This window comes from Pteronotus mesoamericanus, unplaced genomic scaffold (genome assembly GCF_021234165.1).
Source record: "Pteronotus mesoamericanus isolate MK-2021 breed Mesoamerican mustached bat unplaced genomic scaffold, CSHL_Meso_final contig_41, whole genome shotgun sequence".
Classification (NCBI taxonomy): Eukaryota; Metazoa; Chordata; class Mammalia; order Chiroptera; family Mormoopidae; genus Pteronotus; species Pteronotus mesoamericanus.
Window position 1 is genome coordinate 2,760,667 of NW_026555152.1, and position 27,000 is coordinate 2,787,666.

General features: G+C 46.8%; 1 protein-coding gene across 1 annotated transcript in view; it reads right to left on the minus strand.

Moving 5' to 3' along the window:
* Positions 1–1,489: 1,489 nt before the first annotated feature.
* The window catches only part of MTUS2 (microtubule associated scaffold protein 2), a 632,886-nt gene continuing 607,375 nt past the window's right edge, over positions 1,490–27,000 (minus strand). The window contains exons 10-16 of the mRNA XM_054577117.1: positions 24,922–25,136; positions 17,837–17,942; positions 14,463–14,536; positions 6,801–6,899; positions 5,521–5,640; positions 3,088–3,185; positions 1,490–2,034 (exon numbers count right to left, since the gene is read on the minus strand). Coding sequence (XP_054433092.1) covers positions 1,821–2,034; positions 3,088–3,185; positions 5,521–5,640; positions 6,801–6,899; positions 14,463–14,536; positions 17,837–17,942; positions 24,922–25,136 — 926 coding nt within the window. The 3' untranslated portion in view covers positions 1,490–1,820. The remainder of the gene's footprint in view (positions 2,035–3,087; positions 3,186–5,520; positions 5,641–6,800; positions 6,900–14,462; positions 14,537–17,836; positions 17,943–24,921; positions 25,137–27,000) is intronic.

Below are 27,000 nucleotides of genomic sequence, written 5' to 3' on the forward strand. Positions count from 1 at the left end.
TGTGTATGTCCCCATGGGATGGGAAAAGTCGCTTGGAGGTTTCCTAGAAATGACATGGACCTGAGGTCAGGAAGCCCAACCTTAACTCAGGCAGGGAACACAGACCATGTCTGTCTTCACGCCAGCCCAGCAGGCAGGGCCTTGGATGGGCCAACCCTTTCCTTCCGTGGACTGTCTCTTCCCCACCATGGATGTCCCTGCATAAGTCTACTTGCCTTGGTCATGCTCAAAGATAGCCCTGTGCTCACATCAATTTCCAGGGGCCTTAGGGAGGAAAGTACAGGGTCTCTGTCACAAACAGCAAACAAAGGCATCATCATCATCACCTTATCAACTGTTAAAACTACTTCTCTTTTGGATGTCATGCTCCTAATCTTCCATAGCACTACAGGAACACCTTTCACATTCTAATTCTATCATTTCAGAGACAGATGCCAGTCCAGTAGCCAGTGACCACTGGCTGGGTGTTTCAATGGGCTCTTCTGGTGGAAGAACCTCCTGGGTCTAAGATCGGACCACTGTCAGCTGTGGCATTGCTCAATGATCCTGCAGAAAATACACCTGGGTTCCTGGGAGGTCACGTGATGGTCTAGCACAGTGTGGAACTTGTCCCCCAGGATGGAAGAACTGCTTTTTTGGAAGCCCCTGCTAGAACCCCTGAGCCATCTCAAGGTACAGTGATGGGCCTGAGTTATTGAACCAAACTGAAGGGGAGGTGGCTGTGAAATGGGGGCCCAAAGGTCATATTGGTGGGTTGACCATTTGCAGCGTCAGATTGGAGCAAATCACATAGAATGCCAGAGCTTCCCTATTCTGTGCTTAGTCAAAGTATACACCCTTTCAATCTTTCTTGAGGCCAGAGGGCAGATGGTTTTGGTCAACTGCAAGGCCATCCTCACCCTCACTCCAGAAGGGCATGCTCTTCCATATTTCCCAAGGGTGCAACAGCTGAATGACAGATTCCAAGATGCCATTTGGGAAAAAAGCAAAACTTGTGTTTACAAGACTATAGATGATTTGCTGTCATGAATAACATTCAAAAAACTGCCAAACCCCACAGGGTTTCCCACTGCTCTCTCCCTTATCCACTCATGACAGGAGCATTAGTAATTAAAACGTGTGAATGGAATAATGGTGACTTCACATCATGTTGACTGAGAAGCTGATTGTGATTGTTCCAAAGGCAGTTACCATTCACAAGTCGCTGGTGTTTGTGTTAAATACAGTACCACTTGGTGGCAGGTTGAAAGGCGCTTCTGCTCTGTATCTTTTTTTTTTTCCTTTTTCTATTTTGGGTAGAAATATTCTTGGGAAGCTAGATAGAAATGCATTTTAATTTCCCAATTATTCTTAGGCACAAGTTAGAAAACTGCTGACCTTCACCAAAATATGTCAGCATTTCATGTTATAAAAAATGAAATTCAGAACCATCGCATGTGCAAATACGTACATCTGAGTATACACACACATTGGTGCAGTACACAATGATTATTCAGTGTAGATTTCAAACTGAGCTATTTGTCACTAACCTGAAATTCTGCAGTGAAATTCATCATTCAAGAACAGTGAGCATTTCTTTCTTTTGGGTCTAACTACGGTCAAATGTTTGCACATTGGACAATACCGTGAATGCTTCCCTAAATGTGAATACCAGGGCAGTCTCACACCAGGATCAGAAGAAGAGACTCCGTGAGGGTGCCGCTCTGCAGCTACTGAGCATGCGCGCAGGGCTTGCTACTGGGGGCGCCGGTCAAGACCCCCTTCAGTTGGAAGCGCAGGGTGCACGAGGAGTCGCAGCTCCGGAGGGTTGTGTGATGGCATCATCTCAGCGTCGTGCTGACTCTGGCAGGTGAGGAGGGCCCGGAGGAGGAGCTGCGGTAAACAGGAGATGTCGGGGAGAGCTTAACTGGGCTGGTTGGATCCCCAGTTTGGAGCTTCCAGAGCAGCTCTTCATTGGTCCGGCTCAACCTCTTCTTCTCCTGGGTCTCTTTCTCCACATACTCCTGGAGATTGGCGTTTTCCTCTGACAGCTGTCTGCATGGGGAGAAGACACCATCAAGTGGCTCATGCCAGAGTGCCTGAGCTTGAAATTTGCTAGACCAAGGATGCAGGGTAAAGGGAGAAGGTGGCCAACGCCTCCGGGGACAACGGGAATAAGTCTGGCCACCATCACACACAACCTTGGTGAACCATGGTTGCAGCTTGTCCTGCCAGCACATCCACTCCCAGAGCTTCCCTGCCAACACTGGATCTGCTCGCATCCCCCTTCCCCCATCAAGGAGGTACCAGCTGTCCAGTAGACAGAACAAAAGCTAGAGGCAAAGAGGGAAGGAAGGGAGAGGGAGTTGGTGCAGGAGGGCCGTGTGGGAAGCTTGGAGAGAGTGGTATTGACAGTAACGATAGCACAGGCGTGGAGACTGTCAGCTCTAAGAGACAGGAGCCAGAGACGGCTTCTTTGAATCCCAGCATCCAGCCTGGTGCCTGGCACGGGTCTCCCAGGGGCCCCTCAGCCCTCGTGGGCATATATAATCTCCAGCTGGCTGCTGAAGCTCCAAACCCTGTTTTATTGCTCACTGACAACAGAACGGGGTATCCCCACATTCTCCCTTGAAAGATGGGGGACCTCAGAACAGGGGACCAAGATGGAAACAATGCCACTCAGGAAGAGCTGCATTTGGCTACACAGCTTCTCTCTGACACGTTCCACCCCTGCTGTCCTCTGGTCAGGGCTAGCCCTTCGCTGCTCTGGCCAGGCTGCCCCAGGACAAGAGATCAGCACCCCAGGAAGACATGGGTCTGCATTGCTGAGCTAATAGAGTGCAGGGACAGCTCACATGGTGGTTCCCTTTTGCCTGGGAGCACCCAGCTGACCCCCATCTCCAAAATATTCTCCAAGAACAAAGCCATTCAGCAGCCAGCTGTGTCGGAGGCTCCTGCCACATGTTTTTGGACTGTCGGGGAAGCCACACAGCTCAGAGGAGTGAGGTAAGTTGGATGTTGGGACAAATACAGAGTCCTCAAGCTCAAGAGCAAGCCACTTTGTGGGTGACCTATGATTTGTAAGTTTAGATATCCAGGTCCACCTACCTCGTGACCATGGTATTCTGGTCAATCCTTGCTTTGAGATCTTCATTCTGCTGCTGGAGTACTTGGATCTTCTCCTCCAGGAGAATGTTCTTTTCTGCCTGTAAAGGGTGCAGTGTTAAGAGGTTCTCAGCAGGGCCATCTGATGAGAAGGAGACCAGTGCCTTTGGAGGATTATCAAGAAGAGTGTTTTGCAAACTACAGTGTGCAGTGCATTGGTGGGTTGTAAATCAGGCCAGAGGGAAGTGGCCAGCATTTTTAAAAAACAAAATAAAGCAGAAGAGAGAATACCAGAATACACTACATATAGTAAAAGGAAGTATTGTTATATATATTTTAGATAAACACTTCTATTTCACACATATTATACATATGTGTCTATGTATATACTGGAATCCTGTGTAGAATGTATTTTTTATAATTAGAGTCCCAGGCCCTTGCCATGGTCAGAGATAAGCCATAATCAGCACCAAGACCTAGTTTGGTTAATGGGTCCCCTGGTCCTTCCCAAAGGGTAACCTGTGTTGTATCACCCTCCTTGGCTGGACGTGCACACAGCCTATGACATTCTAAATTAGGAGAGATGGAAATATAATGTGCACACATTTTTTCCTTCCGAGGCTCTGGGCAGCCAGGAACACAAAGCACAAGACCAGTTTGGCACATTATCAGAAAACCACATCCAAGGCTGTTCTTGCCCTACAATTTATGCCATTCTCTCTGTCAGAGGGTCCCGCAGGGCCTGAGATGAATTTAAAAATAAATTATTGTTTGAAAAGAATGTGGCAAATTCACTATGAATGTAGTTGATCTTGAAAGAAAACTGTTACCTCTCCAAGAATAAGGGTTAGGAATCAGAACCGAAGGACTGGCCTCTGTCCCTGCTCTGCAGCAAGGCACTTCCACCCCAACCCTCCTCTGCTCCCAGGAAGTGAGAAGTGATTAGATAGGCTTTTATTTTGGGGGGGTCCGGATTGGTTTCTGGAATAAGTCACACATGCCTGCAGAATGCCTGGAGCGTGGCTAAAAACAGCCACATCAACCCCAAGGATTGTGGATGATCTCACACCTGGATGCAGATGGCCCAGCCAGGGTGAGGAGGTGGGGAAGCCCTGGGCTGCTGAGTCCTGCCAGGTGGCCACCATTAGCCAGGATGCCTGTAACAGACACTCACACCCAGGTCTACCCCCTCCCTACTGGTAAGCAGCAAGAGCAGCCAGAGATACCTGCAGAAAGGGACATGACAACTGAATGCAACACATGGTCCTCCATCAGCTCCTGTTTTGCATACACCAGCTTCAAGGACATTTCAGAGACAAATGGAGAACTTTAAGGGTTAGACCAGACAATCAATTATTGAGATGGTGCTTACGAGAAGTAACCAATTGATATTTCTCTCTCAGATCCATGTTTCTCTCTCTCTCTCTCTGTTCCTCTCTCTCTAAAAATCAATGAACATACCCTAGGGTAAGGATTTAAAAAATTACTGAGATAGTAAATTAAAGCATTTCTAACTGAATGAAAATGGAACACAAAACACTCATATGTGTGTAGGGGATGTCTGGGGTATGTATACATGTATAGAAAAAAGCTCTGGAAACTGTCAACAGTGATAGATATATATTTTAATTTTCTTATTTTTGTTCACCTTATCATTGCCTATAATGCACACATTTTCCTCTTATAATATGAAAAGTTTGTTGTACATATAACAATAAAGAAAGGGAAAAAACCATAATCTGTCTGAGAGCTTTGGGCCATCCTGATGTGTCAGGATGGTATCGCCTTGGAAACAGGCTTCTCTGCTACTAACTTTGGACAACTCTCTCCACCTCCATCCTGGCATGACCACTGCAGGTAGGGGAGTGAACTTTGGGGCGCTCCATTCCACCAAAGGGGTGGCTTTGCTGGTTCTGTGGGATCCCAGCTGACAGGTGAGGTGGAGTGCCAAGACAGTGCTGGGCCGGGGCTCCTGCCTGGGCTTGGCCACTGACAGGCTCTCGGTGAGATGCCCTGTCCCCAGGCCTCCACCTCCATCCTGTGAAAGGAGGTTCCTGATGGCACTTCCTGAACAGCATTGCTGTCGGAGTTAATGAACAAATGCACGAAAAGTGCTCTGCGTGGTATCTGGCACATGCCAGTGGTGCTTACCTATGCTGGCCCATCATATGTGCCCCCGGGGAGGAGTGAGGGAACAGCACTTCGGAGCGATGGGTCAGGGATGGAGGCAGGCAATCCTGAGGACTGCAGAGGTATACAATGGGGCTACCTCTGACATTCCTCATTGGAATTCCTTGGCTTCCTAAGAAAGGTCTTGAAGCTCATTGATGGAATTTTTGACTCAGGTTAAGGACTCACGTCCTGAAAGGTGTCAATGTTGACATTAATGACAACACTGAGGTTATTGGGCTCTCTCCAGGAAACAGACTAACTCACCAGCTTTTCCAGCTCAATGATCTTCTTTTCCTGCTGGTGTATTTGCTGATTCTTCATCTCTAAGACCTGCTTCAGACTCTTCATGTCTTCTTCCAAGTGTTGATAGGGAGCCAGTGCTACCTACAGGGGCAGAGAGCAACAAGCTAGTTACAGGGTCTTGGCAAAGGCCAGTGTTCATCAAGTTCATGGGTTTCACTAAAGCTAGTTGATTTTAACAAGCTGCCCAGTAGACACCGGAGCATGACAGAGAGAGAGAGAGAGAGAGAGAGAGAGAGAGAGAGAGAGAGAGAGAGAGAACATTAGCTCACACATCTTTCCTGGTAATATGCCCCCAAGTTCCCTATTAGGAATGCTACTAAAAATCTAACTCCCTGGGGAAAAAAAGAGAGGAAGCCATCACCCCTGAAGAGCCCAGATGCTAGAATGGCTGGATACTAGCAGCCCATCCCCAAAAGGGAACTCGTGAGGTAAAAGGAGTAAATTCAACATTGGCTTTTGATGGTCACACAGACCACTGTATTCAGCAGACAGGTGGAGATTTCTAGGTCCCACCTGTGCCCATGGAGAACCCCTACCCCAGTATAGGAAATTAAAAAAATGGTTTAAAAAGCAGAAAAGACATTTCAGAAAAGGAAATGTTAGATAGAGCAAGGTTGCCAGATGTAAATATATATATATATGTAATATATATAATACATGTAATGATATATAATTACATTGTTTCAATTTCAGATAAACGACTTTTATTTTGGTTTAAATATCGAAGGGGACATATTTAAATGAAAAGAATTCACTTATCTGTAATTCGGATTTAACTAGTGTGATGTGTTTTATATGGCAACCCTACAGAAGAGGGAAGGAATTTTGCTGACTTCTGGAAAAAACCCCTCAGCCCCCTGACTCGGGCTTCAGTGGAGCCTCCTGGTCCAGCCTCACGGAAGCTGGGCGAGGCAGGTGGATGGGTGGTCCTGGCCAGGCCAAGAGCTCCAGGCTGAGCTTGTCACAGGAGCCCAGGGGCAGTGGCTGGGGAGCGGTGTGCAATGTGGCAGGAATCACATTTAGATGGAGAAACCCACAGCTGTCCTGTCCCAGAAGAGTGCAGACAGGGACATGTTTGAAATCCCAGGGAGGCCCCAATCCACTGTTACTTTGGTAGTGGGTTAGTGCAGAGGTCCTGTCACTGGGGAGACTGCTGAGGCAGCCATGCGGCTTCCTGGGGTGAGGCTCCAGAGACCTCTGGGGAGGCCCCGTGGGTGCCGGAGGCCTGGGAGCTTGACTACCTCCAGCTGCTCTTCAGTGCTTTTCCTCAAAGCTTCCTCGAAACGCCTGGCTCGGTCCCGCAGAGACTGGCTCTGGAAGGTCAGCGTGTCTACCTGGTCCTGCAGTAATGACACAAGAAGCCCAGCTCAGTCCACTGCAGACACTGCAGCCTGCAGAGCACAATCAAACGGGCCCTGTGTAAAACGCTATGGGCATCAAAATGAGGCACGTGCTCCCGGACCTCTTTTTGCCAGACCCCGTGGTACAAACTCCCACTGACAACTCCACTGCCTGGACACACCAGCCTTTGCATTTAATGGCACTGGGGGCAGGGGGGCTTTCATTTCTTAAAAATGAAATGGAAGTAACTGGAAACAAACAAACAAAAAAGAGGATGAGCGCTGACTGGTGTGGCTCAGTGGGTTGGGCATCGTGCCATGGACCTCCCACATCAACCTGGCCTGTCTCCCAAGCCTTGGTCCTTGCTGCCCCTGGCCCATCTCACATCCCAGCTCTCCCTGGCTTCACCGGCCAGCTCCCTCTCGTTCCAGGGCCCCCGTTAGCCTCCACTTGGCCTCCCTGGGCCTCAGGGCTGGGTGCGTGTCCCGAGGGGAGCTGAGTCTGTCCCTTCTGTTTAGACCTCTTTCTTAGACCGTGCTCCTGGCCCCCAGCACACACCAGCCTCAAGGCAGCCTCCTGTGTGCAGGCTGAAGGAGGGCACGCTGAGGGGACACCGCACGTCTTCCCTGGCTCATGCCTCCCTGGCAACTCCTGTTTGCCTAAGTTCTCTGCCCAGTGACACCATTTCTGTAATATTGGGGCCTAGGGTCTTCCAACGAACTCTTCTCAAGAGAGAAATGGCCTCTTCACTCAGTATGAGGAGCTGGGTATCGTAAATTATGTAACTGTATATAATCACACTGTAATGTATGAAGTGCTTGCTCGACTGATTTCTTCATCACAGCAGATGACCCTTGGCAGATTTATCATCCTTTTTTTGTCCTTGAGATTTTATTTATTTATTTTAGAGAGAGGGGAAGGAGGGGGAAAGAGAGGGAGAGAAACATCGATGTGAAAGGGAAACATTGATTGGTTGCCTCTCACACGCACCCAGCGGGGGAGCTGGCCTGCTACCCAGGCATGTGCCCTGACTGGGAATCAGACTGGTGACCTTTTGGTCCATGGCATGATGTCCAACCCACTGAGCCACACCAGTCAGTGCTCATCCTCTTTTTTGTTTGTTTCCAGTTACTTCCATTTCATTTTTAAGAAACAAAAGCCCTCCTGCCCCCAGTGCCATTAAATGCAAAGGCTGGTGTGTCCAGGCAGTGGAGTTGTCAGTGGGAGTTTGCACCACAGGGCCTGGCAAACAGAGGCCAGAGCACCGGGCAGCCCCAGTGGAGCAGCAGCACACCCCCAGGGCACCGGGGCAGCGGCCCTCAGAACGTGACTGTCAAAATGCCCACATCACCGTAGGGCTCCTACATCACCGTTGCCGGCACCATCAAAGGAAGCATTTCTTTCAAGCCTCTCCTCCTCCATTAAAAATCAGAAAAGCAAAGAAAGCATCAAGCAGCTACCACCTAGGGTGGGTTTCAAATATCAGACTGCGGTTTTTCTGCCGTATTCACCATGACTCAAAACCGACCTAAGGCACACGGGTGCGCAGCAGTCAGACAGCATGGACTGTTTCCCAAGCCGGGTTGGCTCCTATATGTCAAGTGAGAGGTACAAAGACCCAGCTGGTGACAGGCCCAGCACTGGTCACTTAGGAGCTAACTAATGGCATGATAATAATAGTGATGATGATAACAAAATAAATATAACAAATAATAATATATGTAACTATTAGAATAATAATGGCTGCTACTTACAAGCATTTTGCATGAGCCAAACTAGTGCTGCACACTTTACACACATTACTTCCTTTAATCGAGGAAGGTGCTGTTATCACCACCATTTCACAGACGAGTAAACTAAGGTTTACAGAGCTTACACACTGTCCAAGATTTCAAAGCTAGTTAGAGGGATTGCCATGGGGATTTAAACCCAAGAGCTCAAATCTCTTACCAACAAACCTGTTTCTCTAGCTGCCAGTTCCTCAAGGAACTTGGCTTGAGCAACTCCAACCTCCTTGTACCAAATAACCTTCAGCCCTAATGGATTCTGCTTGTGGGGTGTCACAGCTAAAATATGCGTGGTGCCTGACCGTGAGATGACAGGGGCAGAATGAAGATTCACTCAAGGATGAAACAAAACTCTTGTTTCCTTGTGGTTTTGGGCTGGATGGGGTTTTTGTTGCATCACAGCCTGGCTTCCACTTCCCTGGTGTGCATCCCTCGAGGACAGCACACCCAATGGTATGAGAGGCGGGTGTGCAGGGTAGGATGGGTAGTAGGGGGAGAAGGAAGGCATGTCTCTCCCATCGATTCAGCAGCCCTGAGCCTGGTCTGATAAGATTGTTGGGCATTCTGAACATCACAGGCAAGGATAGTGCAGGAGGAAGGGAGTCCTTGAAACTGTGTACCAGTAAAGGGGGCCTCTGTAGCAATTCTACTAATCTCTGTAGCAATTTCATTAACTAAGACAAAAGAGTCGTTATTAGCTGAGAAAGAATGCCTTGTAGCTGTACATTATTCCCTAGGTTTAGAAGAGGGAGAAGGAAGGGGAACCTAGAAGCTAACTAAGGTACATAACCCCTGAACTCCAACGGCCAGGGCACTCACATTAGCTGAGTGCCCACTACAGCCATGTGCTCAAGTGTATAAGAAAAAACTTACTAACAAACATATTAACAAACTTACTAATACCTTCTTTTCTCTACATACTTCATAAATAAACTTATCTCATGCTTACTCTACATGTTGTCTCTCACTTGAATCCATCTCTTGCGAGGAAGACAAGAACTGAGGCAGGGAACCCCTTAACTCCGGCCTCCCCAGTAACATCTTTTGGTGCTGTGACTTGGATTCCACCCTTTGTCTCCAGTTGCCAGGAACAGAGTGAGTATGGACGGTCTAATCAACGATATTTTATTGCCTGTTCCACCCACCTTCAGGGTTAAAGGAGACACAACAGCACTGTGGAGGAGGGGTATTCAGACATGCTGGGCTTGTGTTTGGGCTTATCCTTAGATCCTTTAGGTCTAAGGATAAGATCTAAAATGATTGCTGGGGTTCTCCTGGGCTCTGAAGACTGAAGAGGCACATCATCCTGCTGATCCTAGTTTTCAAGCATCTCTATGTGAGTAGGGGTCTCGTGGAGGCATCTGGGGTTAATCTCTAAGACATAAAGGGGCCTCATAGGGCACCCCCATCACTGTAATGTACCCACTACACAAGTTCCTAGTCTTTTCTTCCTCTAAACCATGACCAGGGAACGAATAAGTTTGAATCGTTAACCTGTTGTAAGTCTGCTGTATCTTTTCCCCCAAGGACACTGTTGTATCTGCCAGGGGAGTGTCTCACTCTCTCACCCTCTCGAGAAGTAGCTGTGCCTCTTCTTGGGCATAAACCTTTTTATCTCCTCCTAAATTCTAAGGGTCCCAAGGTAACTTACAGCGAGGGGAGCAGTGGGCAGTGCAAGCCCAACCTGGGCTTACCCACTGATCCTGTCTCCAGGGCCCCCTTTTCCTCTGACTTCCAGGTGAACCAAGGCAGCCCTGCCTTGGCTCACTCCTCTCCTATAGCTTTTCTAAGGAGCCAAAGCAGTCACTTAGACTGTCTCCTATTATTTCTTCCTCACTAAGTCTTTGTTTCACTGTCCCCAGAAGCAATGGCTCCCCCTCCCTCAATATAAAAGAGAAAAACTGGTACTTTTAGAACTGAAATGGCTGAAGGTCACCCAAGCCTGAAATCTCCCCTCTTCTTCTCCAGTTCCTTGCAGTTGTCAAAGTTGCTAGATAATAAAGCAGCTCACTTTTGAGCACTGTATGTATCTGCCTATGGGGAAAAGAACTGTTTCTAAAAGTTATAAAATGTAGTCATAAATTTATTAATCTAAAGAATGCTACTTACTTACTCTTGGTTGTCACTAAAAACTAAAGATTCTATTCAAGTTGGGAAAGAACATATAGTTTTAGTAATAAAAGGTAATATATAGAACTAAAACTGGGTTAATAACTTCTAGGTAAGTTAAAAGGGACTAGGAAAGTTTCGGAGGGTTTATGTAAGTTGCAGAAGGATTGTCTATGTAACAGAAGGTCTGAGTATGTAAAAAAAGGGTCTATGCAAATTGACAAAGGATTATGTAAAGGGAAGGAAGAAAAAGAGAAGGAATTGAAGAAGTGGGGGAAAAAAGGAACAAGACATACAGGAAGAAAGGACATTGGAGTAGTAAACTCAAGATGGGAAATAGAAATCAGGAAAACTAGAAATAAAAAAGAAAAGGAAAGGCGCATAAATAAATAGTAAAGACAATTTTAATGACAACTGAAAAAAGCAAAAACTCCCTTTGATTTTCCAAAATCAATTGTTATTTCCCAACGGAAACCCCAGGTACAATTAAACAGTGGAAAACAAATTAATTAATTCAAAATAGTTTTACAAAAAGCAAATTGCTTTGTCAATTGTATCGCTGACTGATGGCCTAACTTGGAGGGAGTCACAGATTGCTCTCCTCCGCTGCTGCACTGTAGATGAAAAGCAGTGCAAAGAGGATCCGCCTCGGCTTATGCTGATAAACTAGCTGGCCGTCACATCAACAGTGCACAGCAACCAGGAGGAAATGCCATCCCAGATTAGGACCCTAACTGGATCTGTCACACTGGGACCGACAAGGACAAGAGGGAATAAAAGTCCTTTGTAGTGACTGAAAGCACACAAACATCAACCCTAAGAGCACATCTGGGGATACATTTTATCCAGAGGACAATCTGAGATATCAGGAGAAAGTTACAAAAGCTAGGCTTAGAAGCCAAGGCCCCCACTGAGCAGCTGGCAGAAATAACTTCCAGTATTTTTAACAATTGAGACAGGGCAGAGGAAGAGCAGAAAACCACTACCCTGTGGAAACAAAAGGCTCACTTGCCAGGCATAGCTTTAAGCCCTGTGCTATTTCAGGGTCACCAGGCCCCAGGAATCCAGAAAAGGGGCAGGACAGTCTTGCCGCTGTCTCAAGGGGCAGTCCTGCCTCTGCCCGCCCTCTTCCATGAGACAGTCTTGCCACTGCCCATGTCTTACGTTTTTCACTTTTCTGAATGGTGAATTGAGAGTCCATTCCCTCTGGTACCCCCTTGTGAGGCAAAGCCAGATGACAGCTGTGTGGCTTAGCTCCTGTACCCTGAAGGACTACTTAACACTCAATTGGAAGATTCGTTATAAAATTCCAAACATCAAAAAGCTAGCCATTCTGGAAACCCAGTATCTGAGGGGTATGCCTTTAAAATTTCATATAACTGTTCCCCACAAAAGAGGGGTGGGCTCCTGCACACTTTTCCAAGATCCCACCGATTGGTAAGCTCCTTCTCGCTGGCTTCACTGGTTGAAGGAAGGTAGAGACACTCTCATCCCCTAGAAGGACTGGTCCATAACAGAGATGGAGATGTCTATTCTGGGTACTCAGAGCTTTGGGTGCCTGGATCCCAAACCCCCAGGTTATGACCCCAGGACACTGGGCTATCTAACCTTTGTGTTTCCTCCTTCCAGATGGGGACAGAACTCGTCTCTACATCTATCCATAATGGAGACGTCCGTTCTGGACACCCAGGGCCTCAGAAAATGCTGAGCCCTCAGGGTATGACCCGAGGATGCTAGGCTGTCAACCTTCTGGTATTCCTTCCATCCAGATGGGAAATCAGGAATCCATTCCAGGCAGGACCCGACTGGGCTATATCCTTTCCAATTGGTCACAGTTTGATCCCCAACTTCTAAAGAAGAAAAGACTAGTCTTTTTTTGCAATACTGTTTGGCCTCAATATCAGTTAGCTGATGAGAAATTCTGGCCACTACATGGAAGCTTAAATTACAGTACCGTATCTCAACTTGATCTCTTTTGCAAATGCCTAGGCAGGTGCCCAGAAATCCCCTATGTACAGGCATTCTTCTATTTGAGGGGCAGAAGGGACCTTTGCTACCAGTATAAGCTAATTCCTTCCACAATGCCATCTAGTGACCCTTGTAGGAGCACCTCCTCATCCACACCCCCACCTTTGGGAAAAGCCCCTTTAGAAGAGGCACTATCAACATCTTCATCACTACTGCCTTGTCCCGGACCTCCAGCTCAATTAGCAACCTGCACACCTTCCATTGATAGGCCTTTTCCACCGACTAAGCTCTTACCATTGATCGTGGCTGCAGGAGAGCATGGTCCTCAGCTAGTACATAAGCCCTTCTCTCTTGCAGAACCACAGCAGATTAAGGCAGACTTGGGAACCTACTCCAGCATCCCAGATAGGTACAGAGATGCATTCCAACACCTTACCCTAGCCTACGAGTCAACCTGGAAGATCATTATGGGTGTCTTGGGGCAGGCCTTACCAGATCTTGAGCAGGAAAAGGTAATCAAAGAAGCCAGAAAGTTTGCAAACAACTTACTAATGCCTTATTTTCTCTCTATATTTCATATATAAATTTCTCTCATTTCCACTATATGTGTTGTATCTCATTTGAATTCATCTCTTGCAAGCAAGACAAGAACCGAGGCCAGGAGACTCCCACATGGGTCTCCTTGGTAACAGGTGCATGGGGAAGGCAGTTTGGGGTAAATTTGCCAAGGATGAACCACGTGAGGGCCGCATATTGCAGGTCCATCAATGGGTTAGCGGTGGGCTCACTAACACACTGCAATGGGAGGCTGTTTCCCATTGAAAATTGTTGGAGAGTAAATTCAGTGGCTATGACAATAGTACCAATCTTGGATTCTGTTCTAGGCAGGGTCACCTCTGTGCAATGAACATTGCCAGGGGAAAGTGACCATTAGAGAAGCAACATTCCTGGCTTTGTATTAGTTATGGAAATCAGTGGACATTCATTGTTATCATCATCACAATGTCCAGGTGTTAGTGTCTCTAATATTTAAAAAATAATCTTGGTTTGATTGCAATGTTCATAGCTGGGAATGGGGGCAGGGCCACCAACCTCACCCTAGCTTCCCAGGCAAGAGGGAGGTGCCGGTGATCTGGGGGACCCTTCATTCTCTCACGGGAGGTCAGAAGGAAGCTGGTCTGCTTCCTGACATCTGAGACTCACGTTTTCCATAGACTGGCAGCAGGAGGCACAGAATAAGACTGCTCCCATCCCCCTACCTCCAGGTGATTACAGTCCTTTTTATAATTTTCAGACACGTCCTATGGCGTCTGCCCTTCACAACCCTCCTTACACCATTCCCCAGCCTAGAATGCACTTCTCCCAAGTCTTTCCCCTTCCTCATACACAGCTCAGTGAATCCTCTGGCCACAGCAAGGGTGGAGCAACCTCTCAGAGCTCCTGTGGTGCTCACGAATGGTATTATTCGTTTGGTGCAACCATGCATCATGCATTATCTTTTGTGGTTGTCTGTCACTGTTTGTGTCACAACTTTCTGAGTAGACAGTAAATGCCTTAGGACAAGGAGAATGTCCCATCTCCCTCTACATTCCAATGCTCAGCACAGGGCCTAGTACATAGCAGGTGCTGGATAAATGTTTGTGGACAGGACTAACGGTGTTACCATTAACTTGACATCAGAGTTAAGGAGATATTAACCTGTAAGGACAGCCGTAGCTTTTCAAAATTGTCTTCCAAGTCTTTCTTTTCAAGCTCGTGTGTAGACATCAGTTCTGGAGAGAAGACATCAGATTGTTAAGTTGGTATTTCTTCTGAAAAGGATCAAACAACACACTTTTGCCAGACCAAATGAGAGGCTTGGGTGAAAAAGAGACACTGGTATACTGCAGGCTGGAGCCTAAAGAGACTGCTCCAGTACTTTGGAATTGGATGCAGTGTTATTTAGGAGAGGAAGTGAATAGGAGAAAGGGAGAGAAAAAGGGGGAAAGAGGAAAAAAAAAAGAGGGAGGAGCAAATAGAGTGCACGCGTGCACGTGTGCGTGCGCACGCGCACACACTCATTTCTATACCCTGCTTTCCCACCATCCTGGCCAAGGTAGAGGCTCCATCCACAGTCCTCATTGATTCTCCAAATTCCCCTCACGGTAAAACAACTGGATGATCCATGTGAAGTCTCTTTCTCCTTCCCTTCCCAGGGTCACCCTTTCTTTCCACCACAAAGCAGCCCTCAGGGCTGAAGCAGGGGGCTTCCAGGGAGAGGGTGCAGTAAGCAGCCCCCATGCTGCCCGTGTTGCCGGAGGACGACAGGTGAACGGGGCCAGTGATGCATGCACCAGGCCTCTGAAAACCACAGATCTCTAGGATTTGCTTGAGCAAAGACTTGATGTGAAGACACTCAGACAGAAGGGAGGACTAACTGGATTGGTTCCTCTTGGAGAGTTTGGAACCATTCTATTGTGTGCAAAGTGGCATTCCAGTAATAATTTGCAAGTTAGGTAGGAAGAGAGGTCATGTAAGACTTATTAAGCAAATGGATTCAATTTTCCCCCAGATGGGAACAGCCTTATTAGCTGGGTAAAGCCCATCTCATTCTGGCAACACAAGCACATTGTTCGCACGTTATAAATGGAGAGGGGGAAGGTCTCATTAATCAGCCTGGGTCACACATGCGGTGGACAGGAGAGTACTAGAGACCAACAATTATCATTCTGGCTGGCCAGAGCTGCCATTCAGAAAAAATTTGTGGCTTCCATTGATCCAAATCTTTGAATTAATGACAGTGAAGGTCTCTAAGAAATCCAGTTATTATAGCTAAAATTTCCATTAAAAAAAAGTTTGTGCCGATTTCATTAACATAAAACCATGTAGCCTTCTGTCTACCTGCCTCTGTCTAAACGACTGGTTTTAATAGTCATTGAGAACATTGTCCTCACCATAATACTGAATTTTTTGCTACTATTATATATATGTATATTATATATAATTCAAAGGCCTTGGATGTGGTGGTCTAAGCAAGGTTTGCTAGTGAGGAAAATCCATTAGGTATATGTACATGAAAATCAAGAACGAAAAAGTGACACTGTGGCTCACTGCACCACTTCCATTCATATTCCCTTTCAGAGGCCTTTCTACGGCACAGTGATGGGCTTTAGGATATTTTCAGATGACCCCAAACCCCAAGAAAAAGGCAGGCAGTATCTATTCTGGACATGGTATAAACCACAGCTAATATCTTAATGTGCTTAATTACTTGAAGGTCATGACACTCTACTCCATTCCCATACCTGGTACTGTGCTCTAAGACAATGGTTCTCAAATTTTGCTGCATATTAGAATTGCCCGGGTAGCTTAAAAAAAATCCTGATGCCTGGGCTGCACACCAGAGCAGTTAAATTGGAACCTCTGAGGTGGGATTCACTCATTAGTGTTTTTAAAAAAAATTCCCAGGTAGTCCCAAAGGGCAGCCCAGGGTGGGAACTGGCACATATGCTGTTTCTGCCACAGACATTGTTGCTGATATTTTTGCGGTATAGCTAAATGGCTGTAAGGCTATTTTTCTGTAAACAAGATAAAATAACTGGATGACAGTTTAGGGTCTGAGAGTCTGTCGTCCCATTTCTCCACTGATGAGTCTCACCGTTACTCTCATTTTAACATTCTATGTAACTGCTAGCGAGCCCTCATACTGGCCTAGGCAGGGATGAGTACACAGGTAGTGCCGATCTTACAACAGGTAGCATTTCTTCCTGATAGGATGATTTGCACCAAGAGTTGGGTTGTTGTTTTGAAACCCAGTGCACTGGGAGGAGAGAGGGAGGCTGAGGGCCTTCTCTGAGAGTGCAGAGCTGAACCCACATCTCCCACAGAAGGAAGACAAGGGCTTAGGACGACCTACAAAATAAAATCAGTTATTTGAGCAGAATTACCATGAATCTATACACATTTTAAATAAAGTCTTACTTTTCTTCATGTTTCATTATGTTTTCTTTAATGTTCCTCTATTTATTGTGATTTGATTTTTTTTTTTTTTTACATCAAAATTACCTTAAGGCCAATTAATTATGTGTGAAAATGTGTGTGGCATGAATGCCTGCAGCAGAGACTCGCCCGCAGGGCATTTTTCATGCACTAACAGCTCCCAGAGGGCGGGGCTGGTGCTTCAGGGAGGCACCTGACGGGAGGACTGATTACTGCACAGTGGGCTTGGTGTCTGCAAAGAACATTTGAAAATGATAGAACACTGAAGTTAATTTTTAAAATTTTAAAATTTATTAATTTTAAATTTATTAATCTATTGTTAAGGAAGGCTGGGAGAAAAGTGAGAGGAGAAAAAACTGAAAAATAGGTTGTATATTTAGTAGAAACTCAGGTTAAAACTGTAAAAAACCTCTTTCACAAAGTCAAAATCTTAGCAGTATAGTAAATGTTGCTGTTGTTGCTATAACCTCCATAGAACCCTAAGTATCCAAAGATAATTTAAAGTTACCAAAAATATAAAATGAAAGATCCAGAGACCACTTAAGCCCTTGGTGAATATGGTCTGTGGGCTTGAGGGGTGGACCCAGGCCCACTGTGACGTTGCTGTGGTTCCGAGAGCACTGTGAGTGTGGGGAAGGCGTATTTTTTCTGGGGACTGACATTTAATTTCATAAGACCAAGACAAAGCCCAGACTCCCATGCCTACTTTAGAACAGTGGTTCTCAAGCATGGCAACCCATCAGGCCCCCCTCAGGAGCTTTATAAAAGCTTGGTGCCCAGGCTGTTCCCCTGGCCAGCTGCTCACGACCCTGGAGTTGGCCCTCAGCTGGCACCAGCCTCCTGTTACAGCGCCACGGGTTCCGACATCCAGGCAAGGCTGAGAGTAACTGCCTCGGAGGGAAGAAGGGCTACCTGGATCCTGGCTTTCCATCTTCCCTGTCCTCAGCAAGCAACACAAAGGACACATCAGGAAGGAAGGGAGGAAGGAAGGGAAGTAGAGCAGAGAGCAGGAGGTGCTCCTTGCGTCTGCAGCGGGAAGGTTGGGCTTGCGGGGCCCACCCCTGCTGGCCACACACATCTAGGATGGCAGCTACCTTGCATTTTGTGGTCATGGTCGTCCTGCAGGATTGCGATGGCCACCGTGTGGTTATTTTCCATCTCTAGGAGGGCGGCCTCATGGCTGGTGGTGATATCTTCTACCTGTGGAAGAGTCACAGTTACGGCTACGCAGAGCGGGGATGGGTGGCAGTGATATCCTCACTGCTTGGAGAGCAGAGATGAAATTCAACGAGTAGAAAGGTCAGTGGTCCAAAATGCCAAGGACAAGTCATTCTACTGAGATGAGAGCTGCCCTCATCCATGTGCCAAGGCTGGGGAGCCAGGATCTGGTGGTGATGTGGCAGCCCCTGAAGTCAGGTCATCCGCAGGGGGATGACTGCTCCCAGTCGGGGGTGGCTGCCTGAGCCCCCTCTTTACCATCGAGGCCTGGTTTTGGACCATCCACTCCCCACTCCCACTCCTTCCCTTCCTACCAATCACTCTGTGCAGTGATAGGGAAAGGAAGAGGGACCCCTCTTCTAGATGGTCTGTCTCTTTCCCAGTGGCAGGTGGGAGCATAGGGCACAGGACAAGCGGAGGGAAGGAACAGTTACTAACTAAGTTACCTGCTGTCAGATACTCTATTTAACCCTCCCAGCAACACTGTAAAATAAATATTTATGCCCATCTTATGGGAAACTGAGGCTTATAGAGGTTTGAAATATTTTGCCCAAGGCCTAGTAAGGGGCAGTGCCAGAAGGCTGGGCCCAACCGGGTATTTCTGACTCCAAAGGCAAAGCTCCCTCAAACACACCGCTGCTGTCTTCCCAGCAAGGCCACACCCAGTGCCTAAGGAACCTCTCACCAAGGTCAAGGCAGAGGGAGACTGTGTGCTCCCTGTACCTGCCTCCTAGCCGTGAGCTTGCAATCTGGGTTTCCGGTCCAGCAATGTGAGCTGGGTCCTGGCTGGGGCTGCTGCTTGTCTGGCTGCAGATCATTTCCAGTAGTTTAATAATCACAAGTAGCGAAGCCAGCCTAGGATTTTTTATTTTCAACCTTCCTCATCTCTACCCCAGCCCCACTATGTGTACTCTTTTTGTTATTTTGTTGTTGTGGTTATTGCTTTAACTTCAAATGCATGACTCAGATTGCATAAAACAACCCCTCCCTGCACTAGCAAACCAGAACAGTGTTTTTCCAAGTGCTTTGTCAGTGAGCATTGCAAAAAATACTCTTGTACATTGTAATACAGCACACACAAAACCAAAGTGTTGCAAAACAATACTTTTCCCTCCTACTTGCAATGTTCTGGTTAATTTTTATTGCGTTTATTTCAAAATGCTGGTAGGCTTACTAATGTGTCAAAACCTGGAATTTGAAAAACATGGTAGCAGGAAATGTGTCCAGGTCCCTAAGCTGCTTAAGCGGTGCACCAGTTAAACATACTGCTTCCAGCAGGTAATGTTCAGCCGCTGCTGTGGAGTCCTTTGTTTCTCTGGGGATAATTCATAGGCTGACCTTTCATCTGAAGGGAAGGGCTCTCCAAAGGAAAGGAAGCCCACTTGTGGGATGGATGTATGGGAGTATTTTTATTTTAAAATGGGATATATTTTCATTCTGGATACTATAATTGCATGAAAAATTTGCCTAACTTCTCTCTCCTAAGATAAATGAGAACTTTATCCATGAAAACAGAAATATCACTGGCAAAACCAACAATGAACTCCACTTTCAGTGTTACAAAAGCTGCATCACAATTTTAAAATGAATGTGATATGCAATGATTCACTTTTACTTCCTGGCCATTCTTGAATAAACAATGTTTTACCTAAGGCTCAGAACTATGATTCCATTCAGCAGAAAGGCTGATTACCACAGTATATAACTACCCAATTCCTATTTATATGAAGTTTTTATAGAATCTTTGTCTGAAATGTTTCAGCTTCTTAAAAAATAAATCACTGGTTAAAAAAAATGAAACTGTATTTTCTTTCTGTTTCATTACTGATGTCACTTGAGCCAAGAATACCCTGTCTGTAGACATAAATACCCACACAATATTTGGATGTTTGTTACCCAGTTCAGTCTAAAGAAAAGCCTTTGATCAGTCCTTGGAGTGATTCCAACTTATTGGGCTCTTACAGAAATTGCCATGTTCCAGAAGAGTCTCATGTGTCCCTGATGGTGAAGACACCCTGACTGGCAGCACTACATTATGTCTGAAGCTCAACATACGCCTTTCTGGTTTGTTGGGAGGCAGGCCTTCGATTTAGTGACGGCACAACACCATGTCCAATATATTTAGCATGATGGAAGGATATGATCTACCTGTTCCAGCCCCTCAGAGGTGCTTTTATGAGTGAAATACTGATACCTTAACTCTGAAAGGCCATATGTAATAAGAGGAAACCAATGTGAGCTGATGAGCCATGATTTGGGCACAAGAATCCTTACTCTTCAATAGTTAAAGTTTCTATACATCTTTATGGTTTTTAAAGAATGTTCCTTCTATGGGAGAGAGACTATATACTATTGGCCATACTCTTTCCTGTCATACATACATAGTATCAGTTGCCATGACTGCTCCTCCCATGGTCCTTGGCTTCTTTCCAGAGCACAGCCTCACACGCTGAAGCAGCCAGTGAGAACTCTCAGCCCAAGGGGACCCTGAAACCTTCTGCAGACATTTGAGGGGATTCAAACAAGCTGACTGAAGGGAAACACCAGGTCATTTGATTCATTGTCAGGCCAGGGCAAACTTAGGCTGGGTGAACATCCTTCACTTGGGGCCCCTTTCCACCACTACTGGACCGATTTCCCTCCTCCTCCTTCAGGGAGAGAGAAGTGTGGGTTTCACCAGGGAGGAGTCTGTCACTGTGCCCAGTAGCCCCCATCGAGTGGAGAAGCAGCTCTTCCCACAGCAGACTCCATTCCCGCTGGGCCTTTCAGTTCAGCTGGTCTCAGCAATAGCAGATAAAAAGATTGGAAAGCCACCCTCTCAGATGGGTAAGGATACAGCCGTGGGCTTCCTTCACTCAGCCATTTGCCAAGTGCAATTATCTGAGGCTTTGGCAATTCACTGAGAGACAACTTACAAAGCAATGAAGATGTATGTGCTTTGTGTCATCTTAGCTTTACTCATTAAACACATACCAGGTTAAACTCCCAGTTACCTCCCTTCCAGACACATATCCTATCTGGTGGGATAGAGAGAGCCACCCATCTACTCTCTGCAGGGCTCTCTTACTGAATATCCTTTCCTTCCCCTCCATGACTGCTCACAATGGTCTGTGTATCTATCTCTCAGAGTGGGCAGCCAGGTGTCCTGGAGCAGCCAGTCCCACTTTGCCGCATTCCAGGATGTACCTTCTGCCCCCTCTACAGCCCACCACACAGAGCAAGCAGGCGTTCGCAGAGACCCCCACCTTCCCACAGTGCCTCCTCCCAGGGGGCTGGGACTGTGGGCTGTTCTGGGTGGGGATCTGGTGCTGGAAGACTGAGGGTCCCCAGGACCTCATTCTGTTTGATTAGAGAGAGAATGATTTCTGTTGGTGGCAGCTGTGTGCTGGTCGTGTGGGAGGACTAAGGAGATGCAACGCAAGATGATGAACGAAGTGGTCTCTGTGCATTCTGATGAAGCGCGGGGATGTGGAGCCTGCTAGTTGGTCTGAAAGGGTGATTTCCTCAGAATGAGGAGAATGATGTTCTGAATATGACACAAAGCAAACGCAAATGACCAAGGAGGAGCAGTGCTGCTCCCGGGGGGGCGAAGTCACCTCTGTTCAGACTTTATTGAGAAGAATCTACAATGACTTCCTAGACTTTGACCACTGGGTCTTGGAGGAATGGGGTCAAAGATCATGAGTCCAATCACTGAATGTCAGGCTCTGTGGCTGAGTATCTTTGGGAACAGCCAAAGGCAGCCGGGGGAGGAGAACTGGAAGGCACTGTCTTTGGGCAAAAAGGGAAAAACCTGTGTGTTTACAGTGAAAATCTGTTTTGTGTGCTGGCAATTAGGCTTCCATTAATGCAGAGTTAGCTATGACATGAGAGCTGAATCCGATTAGACATTTTATAGTTATAGTCTTGAAATAACATTCAGACCCTATCTGTAAGGCGCTAAAGGAAGCCAGGAAGCCAGGCCGTGCCCCCTACTCATTTCCCCAGGACTGAAGAGCAAGGCTCTGAGTCTGGGGACACTGCAGTTCTAGACGCCATACTTGGCCCTGTCAGCGATTCTGATTCAATTAGTGTGGGGTGAGAATGAGGAGGGGTGTTTTGCCACAAGTTCCCCAAGTGTTCCCATGTGTGGGCAGAGGGAGATAGTCTTTGTCCCTCCAGGTGACTGAATGGCTGGATTTGTCATGAGGGAGACTCTGCACCACAGTCAGGTCAGCCCGTGGTGCGTGAGCTCCCATCCCAATCTGAGTAAAGCCTGCACAGCTGGTGTGGGACCGCGGGGGTGAGAAGAGGCCAGCTGGTTAACTTGACTTTAAAGCTTAGAGAGCATAACTTCTGACAGAGATGTTACTATCCATAAAGACAGCACTGCCATATGCAATTGTTCCTGATAAAGAAACCCGAGTGTGGAGATGCCGCGCACCATACCCATCTCCATTGCAGCCTGCACGTGAGTCTCCTCCTGCACTAAGCCAATGAGCATTGATTCTACAGGAAAGTAAAACACAGATGCTGTGCCCTACCTTTTCTCCCTCACTGCCTTATGCCTTCTGCTGATGAGAAGCTGATGGTCGGGCCCCCAGCCAACATTTGGCAACAGGGGCAAAATCAGGGGCCTGAATAATTCACAGATTTAAATCACCCACACCCCAAACCAGTGGGTGTCTATAGGCAAGGTTTACTAAGACCCAAAGCATTCGGATGTTATTTCTAATATAAAGTGTCCCCTATCATTACAGTGAGACATAAACTCTCAATCCCTAAACACACCATCTGTGCTTTTCACCCAATATCATAGTTTCTTGAGCACTTTCTCAGAACCTCCCCTGGCTGTCAACTGAGACATGGACCAACCAAGCCACGGTTTATAAATCTTCGTATCTCTGGCAGGGCCCTAATATAGTGCCTTCTGTACAGTGAGCATTCCCTAAATGTTCTTGGCATAGGTGAATGGATAAATAAATGAATCACTTTTGATGTCATAAAGGACCAAAAAACAGAACTCAGAACCCTCATAAGACACGGCCCTTTTTAAAGTATGCATAGGTAGCTTCCGTAACTCATTCTCAGTGTCAGGGCCTTTCCTTCAATGCATCTGTGTCTCAGCTTAAAGGTGGGTGAGAGCTCATCTCCCAGCTGTGCTCCTGCACCGATGGTGCTGAGGCGGTGTCCTGCCCCAGCCGCACACCACTGGTGGAAGGCTGTGCCCAGCAATGGCCTCAGCTCCGTGGTTTCCATACATGGCACCTGCATGGGAGCCTTCACTCAGAAGCTCCCTCAAAGCACGTTCTCCTGCCTGGCAGCTAACCTCTGGTGTCCATCCTCCCCTCTTGGCACCTTCTCAACCAGCCCAGAACTTTGGACCCGAAGACTTTTAGTGAATACAAGCATAAACATGTTCTCTGTGTAAAACTGGGAGTGAATGACCCAGGGACGCAGACACACAGTAGGCTGATACTTGCACCAGGTTTCGGATGTAGCAGGAACCACGCTAACACTGCAGACCGCCGCAGCACCAATGTCTGCTTACAGAAGTCATGCTCCTCTTTGAGCTTAGGAGGCAAGATGCTGCAGGTTCAGTTTCTGACTTTAGCAGCAGCGGTAACTTTAGCTGTAACTTCATCTGTTTCCTGGCCTCTAAGTCTAAACAACCTCAAGCAGTCAAGCATATCTGGTTTCCACAGGCCTCTAGAAAAGGAGATGCTGGATAGAATAAAATGCATCAGATACGAGATTTCTCATTACCACAACAGGTCTTATTATTACTCTGAAATTCTCCTTGTGCCTCCTCAGATCCACAAGCCTCTGGGGACCGTCACCGTCCAGGGTATCTATTTGGAAACTATCTGAGGAGGGCAGCCCAAATGTTCATGATTGTGAAGGGCCACCCACCACAATGTGAGATTTAGAGGGCTCTTTGCAAAGGCCAGTTCCCCTTAGGAACATTATAAGCAGACCATGAGAAACAATATATTGCTTAGAAGTTGGGTACCATGGCAATATATCTTGGGGACTTAGAAAAAGAAGAAAAGAAAGGAACAGAACTAGTTTTCATGAAAGCAGAATCACCTCTGGCTCTTACTCGCTGTCACCTGACAGGCTCCCTGGGGATTATTCTCAACTTCTTCCAGATGAACTCCTTCTCTGGTAAGACTACCCGGCTAGCTAGCAGCACTCATGCTTGCATTCGGCAAGTACAGGCTGACAGACTGCTTGGTGCAGGCACACTCAGGTACCAAAATTCTAGCTGTAAGCCTGGAGACAACTTCAACTCCATGCTGGAAAGCGTGGCTCTGCAACAGATTGTGTTCAGCCCTGGCTTTCCTGTGAGCAGCTCTGAAAATTCTCACAAGTTACTTAACCTTCGGGTTTCAGTTTTGTCACACGTAATTAGGGATAATAATGATACATACTCTGCAGGGTGATTGTGAGGATTAAATACGTTAGTACATGTACAGGGTTAACAGAAGTGCCTGCTGCTCAAGTACTAAACACATGTTTGTCTCATGGAATGTGCAGGTGATAAATAGGATAGAAAAGTAAAATCCATAATACATTAGACAGTGGTAAGTGTTGAGGAAAAGCCATTGCAGGAAGGAGGAATAGGAAGAGTGTGTATGTGGTAGGGGGGAGGAGCTGTAATTTGAGATGAGGAAAAGCCTCACTGAGAAAGTGACTTTTGAGAAAAGTCTGGAAGGGAAGGAGAGAGGGAACCATGGAGTATCTAGAGGGAGAGCATTCCAGGCAGGAAGTAGAAGCCTGCCTCGGAGGACACGGAGAGGGAGGTCAGAGGGGCTGAAGGGGAGGAAAGAAGGCAACAGGAGAAAGAAATGAGGTTGGAGAGGGAACTTTACAGGATGCTCACCCAGGAATAGGACTTCTGGTTCAAGCAGTGCTGCTCCCTGCCACCTCCCCCACGCATGCCCCCATAGCAGAGGCAGAGCACAGAGCCCACACTGACCTGCTCCTGATGCTGACGCTGGATCCGCAGCAGCTGGGCACTGTGCTCCTCCTGAAGCCGCGTCACCTCTGCCTGGAACTGTAGCTGCAGCCGCCCTTGCAGGTCCTGGAGCTCAGCCTGCTGCTGCCAGCCCAACTTTCTCACCTCATCCTCAAACCGCCTCTCCAGCTCCTCCTTCTCCTTCTGTAGTTTCTCACACTTGGCTGTGTTGAAGGCTGGGAACAGAACAGCATCTTTGTAAAAACCAGGAAGGAGACACCAAAAGGCTTGAACACCCATGAGAGGGCATCAAGGTTAATGTCATAATGGGGGCAAGACCCTCTTGTTTTGGAAGGACCTCACAGTTTGTAAAGGGTTTTCCATTCTACCACACTGAGCATTGAGGGGAAGCCCAAGGTCTCCTGGTGCGCAAAGAGCTGTGAAAGCCAATTTGAGCTTTCCGACCGCCAGACTTATGGTCCTGCCATAAAAGCAGGGCTCCTCTGGGGATCCCAGAGACCACAAGCATCAAAAATATTGGACGTTTGTTCAGCAGGCACCCTTCCAGTCTCACCCTGGGTAGGTCAGAGCCCCTGGGGCAGCAGCTCAGGATGTAAACTTTTCACAAGGCCCTTGGTGACTCTTCTGCCAATCAGGGCTTGAGGCCTCTGCACTTCTGGGAGCTGAGATGGGATAGGGGAGGCACCAAGCTGAAGGCTGTTCTAACTGGACAACTGCAGAGTAAGTGCGGGTTTCCTGTCAGGGGACCGAGGCTGCACAGTAACCATGCAATACCCCCTTGGATGGGCATGCCACTCTGTCCCTGTCCTGGTTTGCTTCCTAGGCCACCAGAGGGGGATGAGCCAATGACAGCAGCCCAGTGATCCACCTCCTTATCTGTGCCTCTCTTCCCTAGGTTGTGGGCAAGAGCAGACTGCTTTTGTTTGCAAGATCCCTTTCTCAACCGCAAAGTACTTCCATGGAGGAGAACAACATCTTGACAATCTACTATGCTTAGGTCAAGTGATGCTGATTACACACGCACATGGCACAGACATCATGTCACACATCATCTATGGTCCACAAGGATGGGTGCTGCCATGCTCTCTGCTCTGTGCATATGCGAGGAGACCTCACCTATGTCCTTAAAATAGAGTGAGTAGGTAAATGATCTGGTTCATGATAACCAACACCCTAGGGGTTCTTTGTTATGATCAGAAGTATATATCCAAAGTAGTTGGACAGCTTTGGACACACCCTGATTGGAAGTCTCATCCTAAAATAGACTTCAAAATAGGGGCCATAAAAAGAGACACAGAAGGACACTTCATAATATTCAAGGTAAGAATCCATCAAGAAGACATAAACATTGTAAACATATATGCACCCAACATAGGAGTACCTAAATATATAAGGAAAATGTTGGAGGACTTCAAGAGAGATATAGACAGTAGCACACTTACAGTAGGGGATTTTAACACCCCACTGTCAACAATGGATAGATCTTCCAAACAAAATATCAACAAGGATATTGTGGCACTGAATGACATACTAGATCAAATGGATTTAACTGTTATATACAGAACCTTACATACCAAAGAAGCAAAATACACATTCCTTTCAAATGCACGTGGAACATTTTCAAAAATAGACCACATGGTAGGTCATAAAACAAGCCTCAACAAATTGAAGAAAATTGAAATCATATCAGGCATTTTCTTGGATCACAAGGGCTTGAAACTAGAAGCCAACCTCAAGGGAAAAACTGAAAAACATTCAAATTCATGGAGACTGAATGGCATTCATTAAACAATGAATGGGTTAATAATGAGATCAAGAAAGGAATCAAAAAGTTTCTGGAAACAAGTGAAAAGGAACACATAACAGTCCAAAACCTATGGGACACAGTGAAGGCAGTCCTGAGAAGGAAGTTCATAGGATTACAGGCCTACTTAAGAAAGACAGAAATATTTTAAATAAACAACCTAACCCTACAGCTTCAAGAACTGGAGAAACAACAGTAAACACAGCCCAGACTGAGTAGAAGAATGGAAATAATCAAGATCAGAGCAGAATTAAATGAGGAAGAGACTAAAAAAG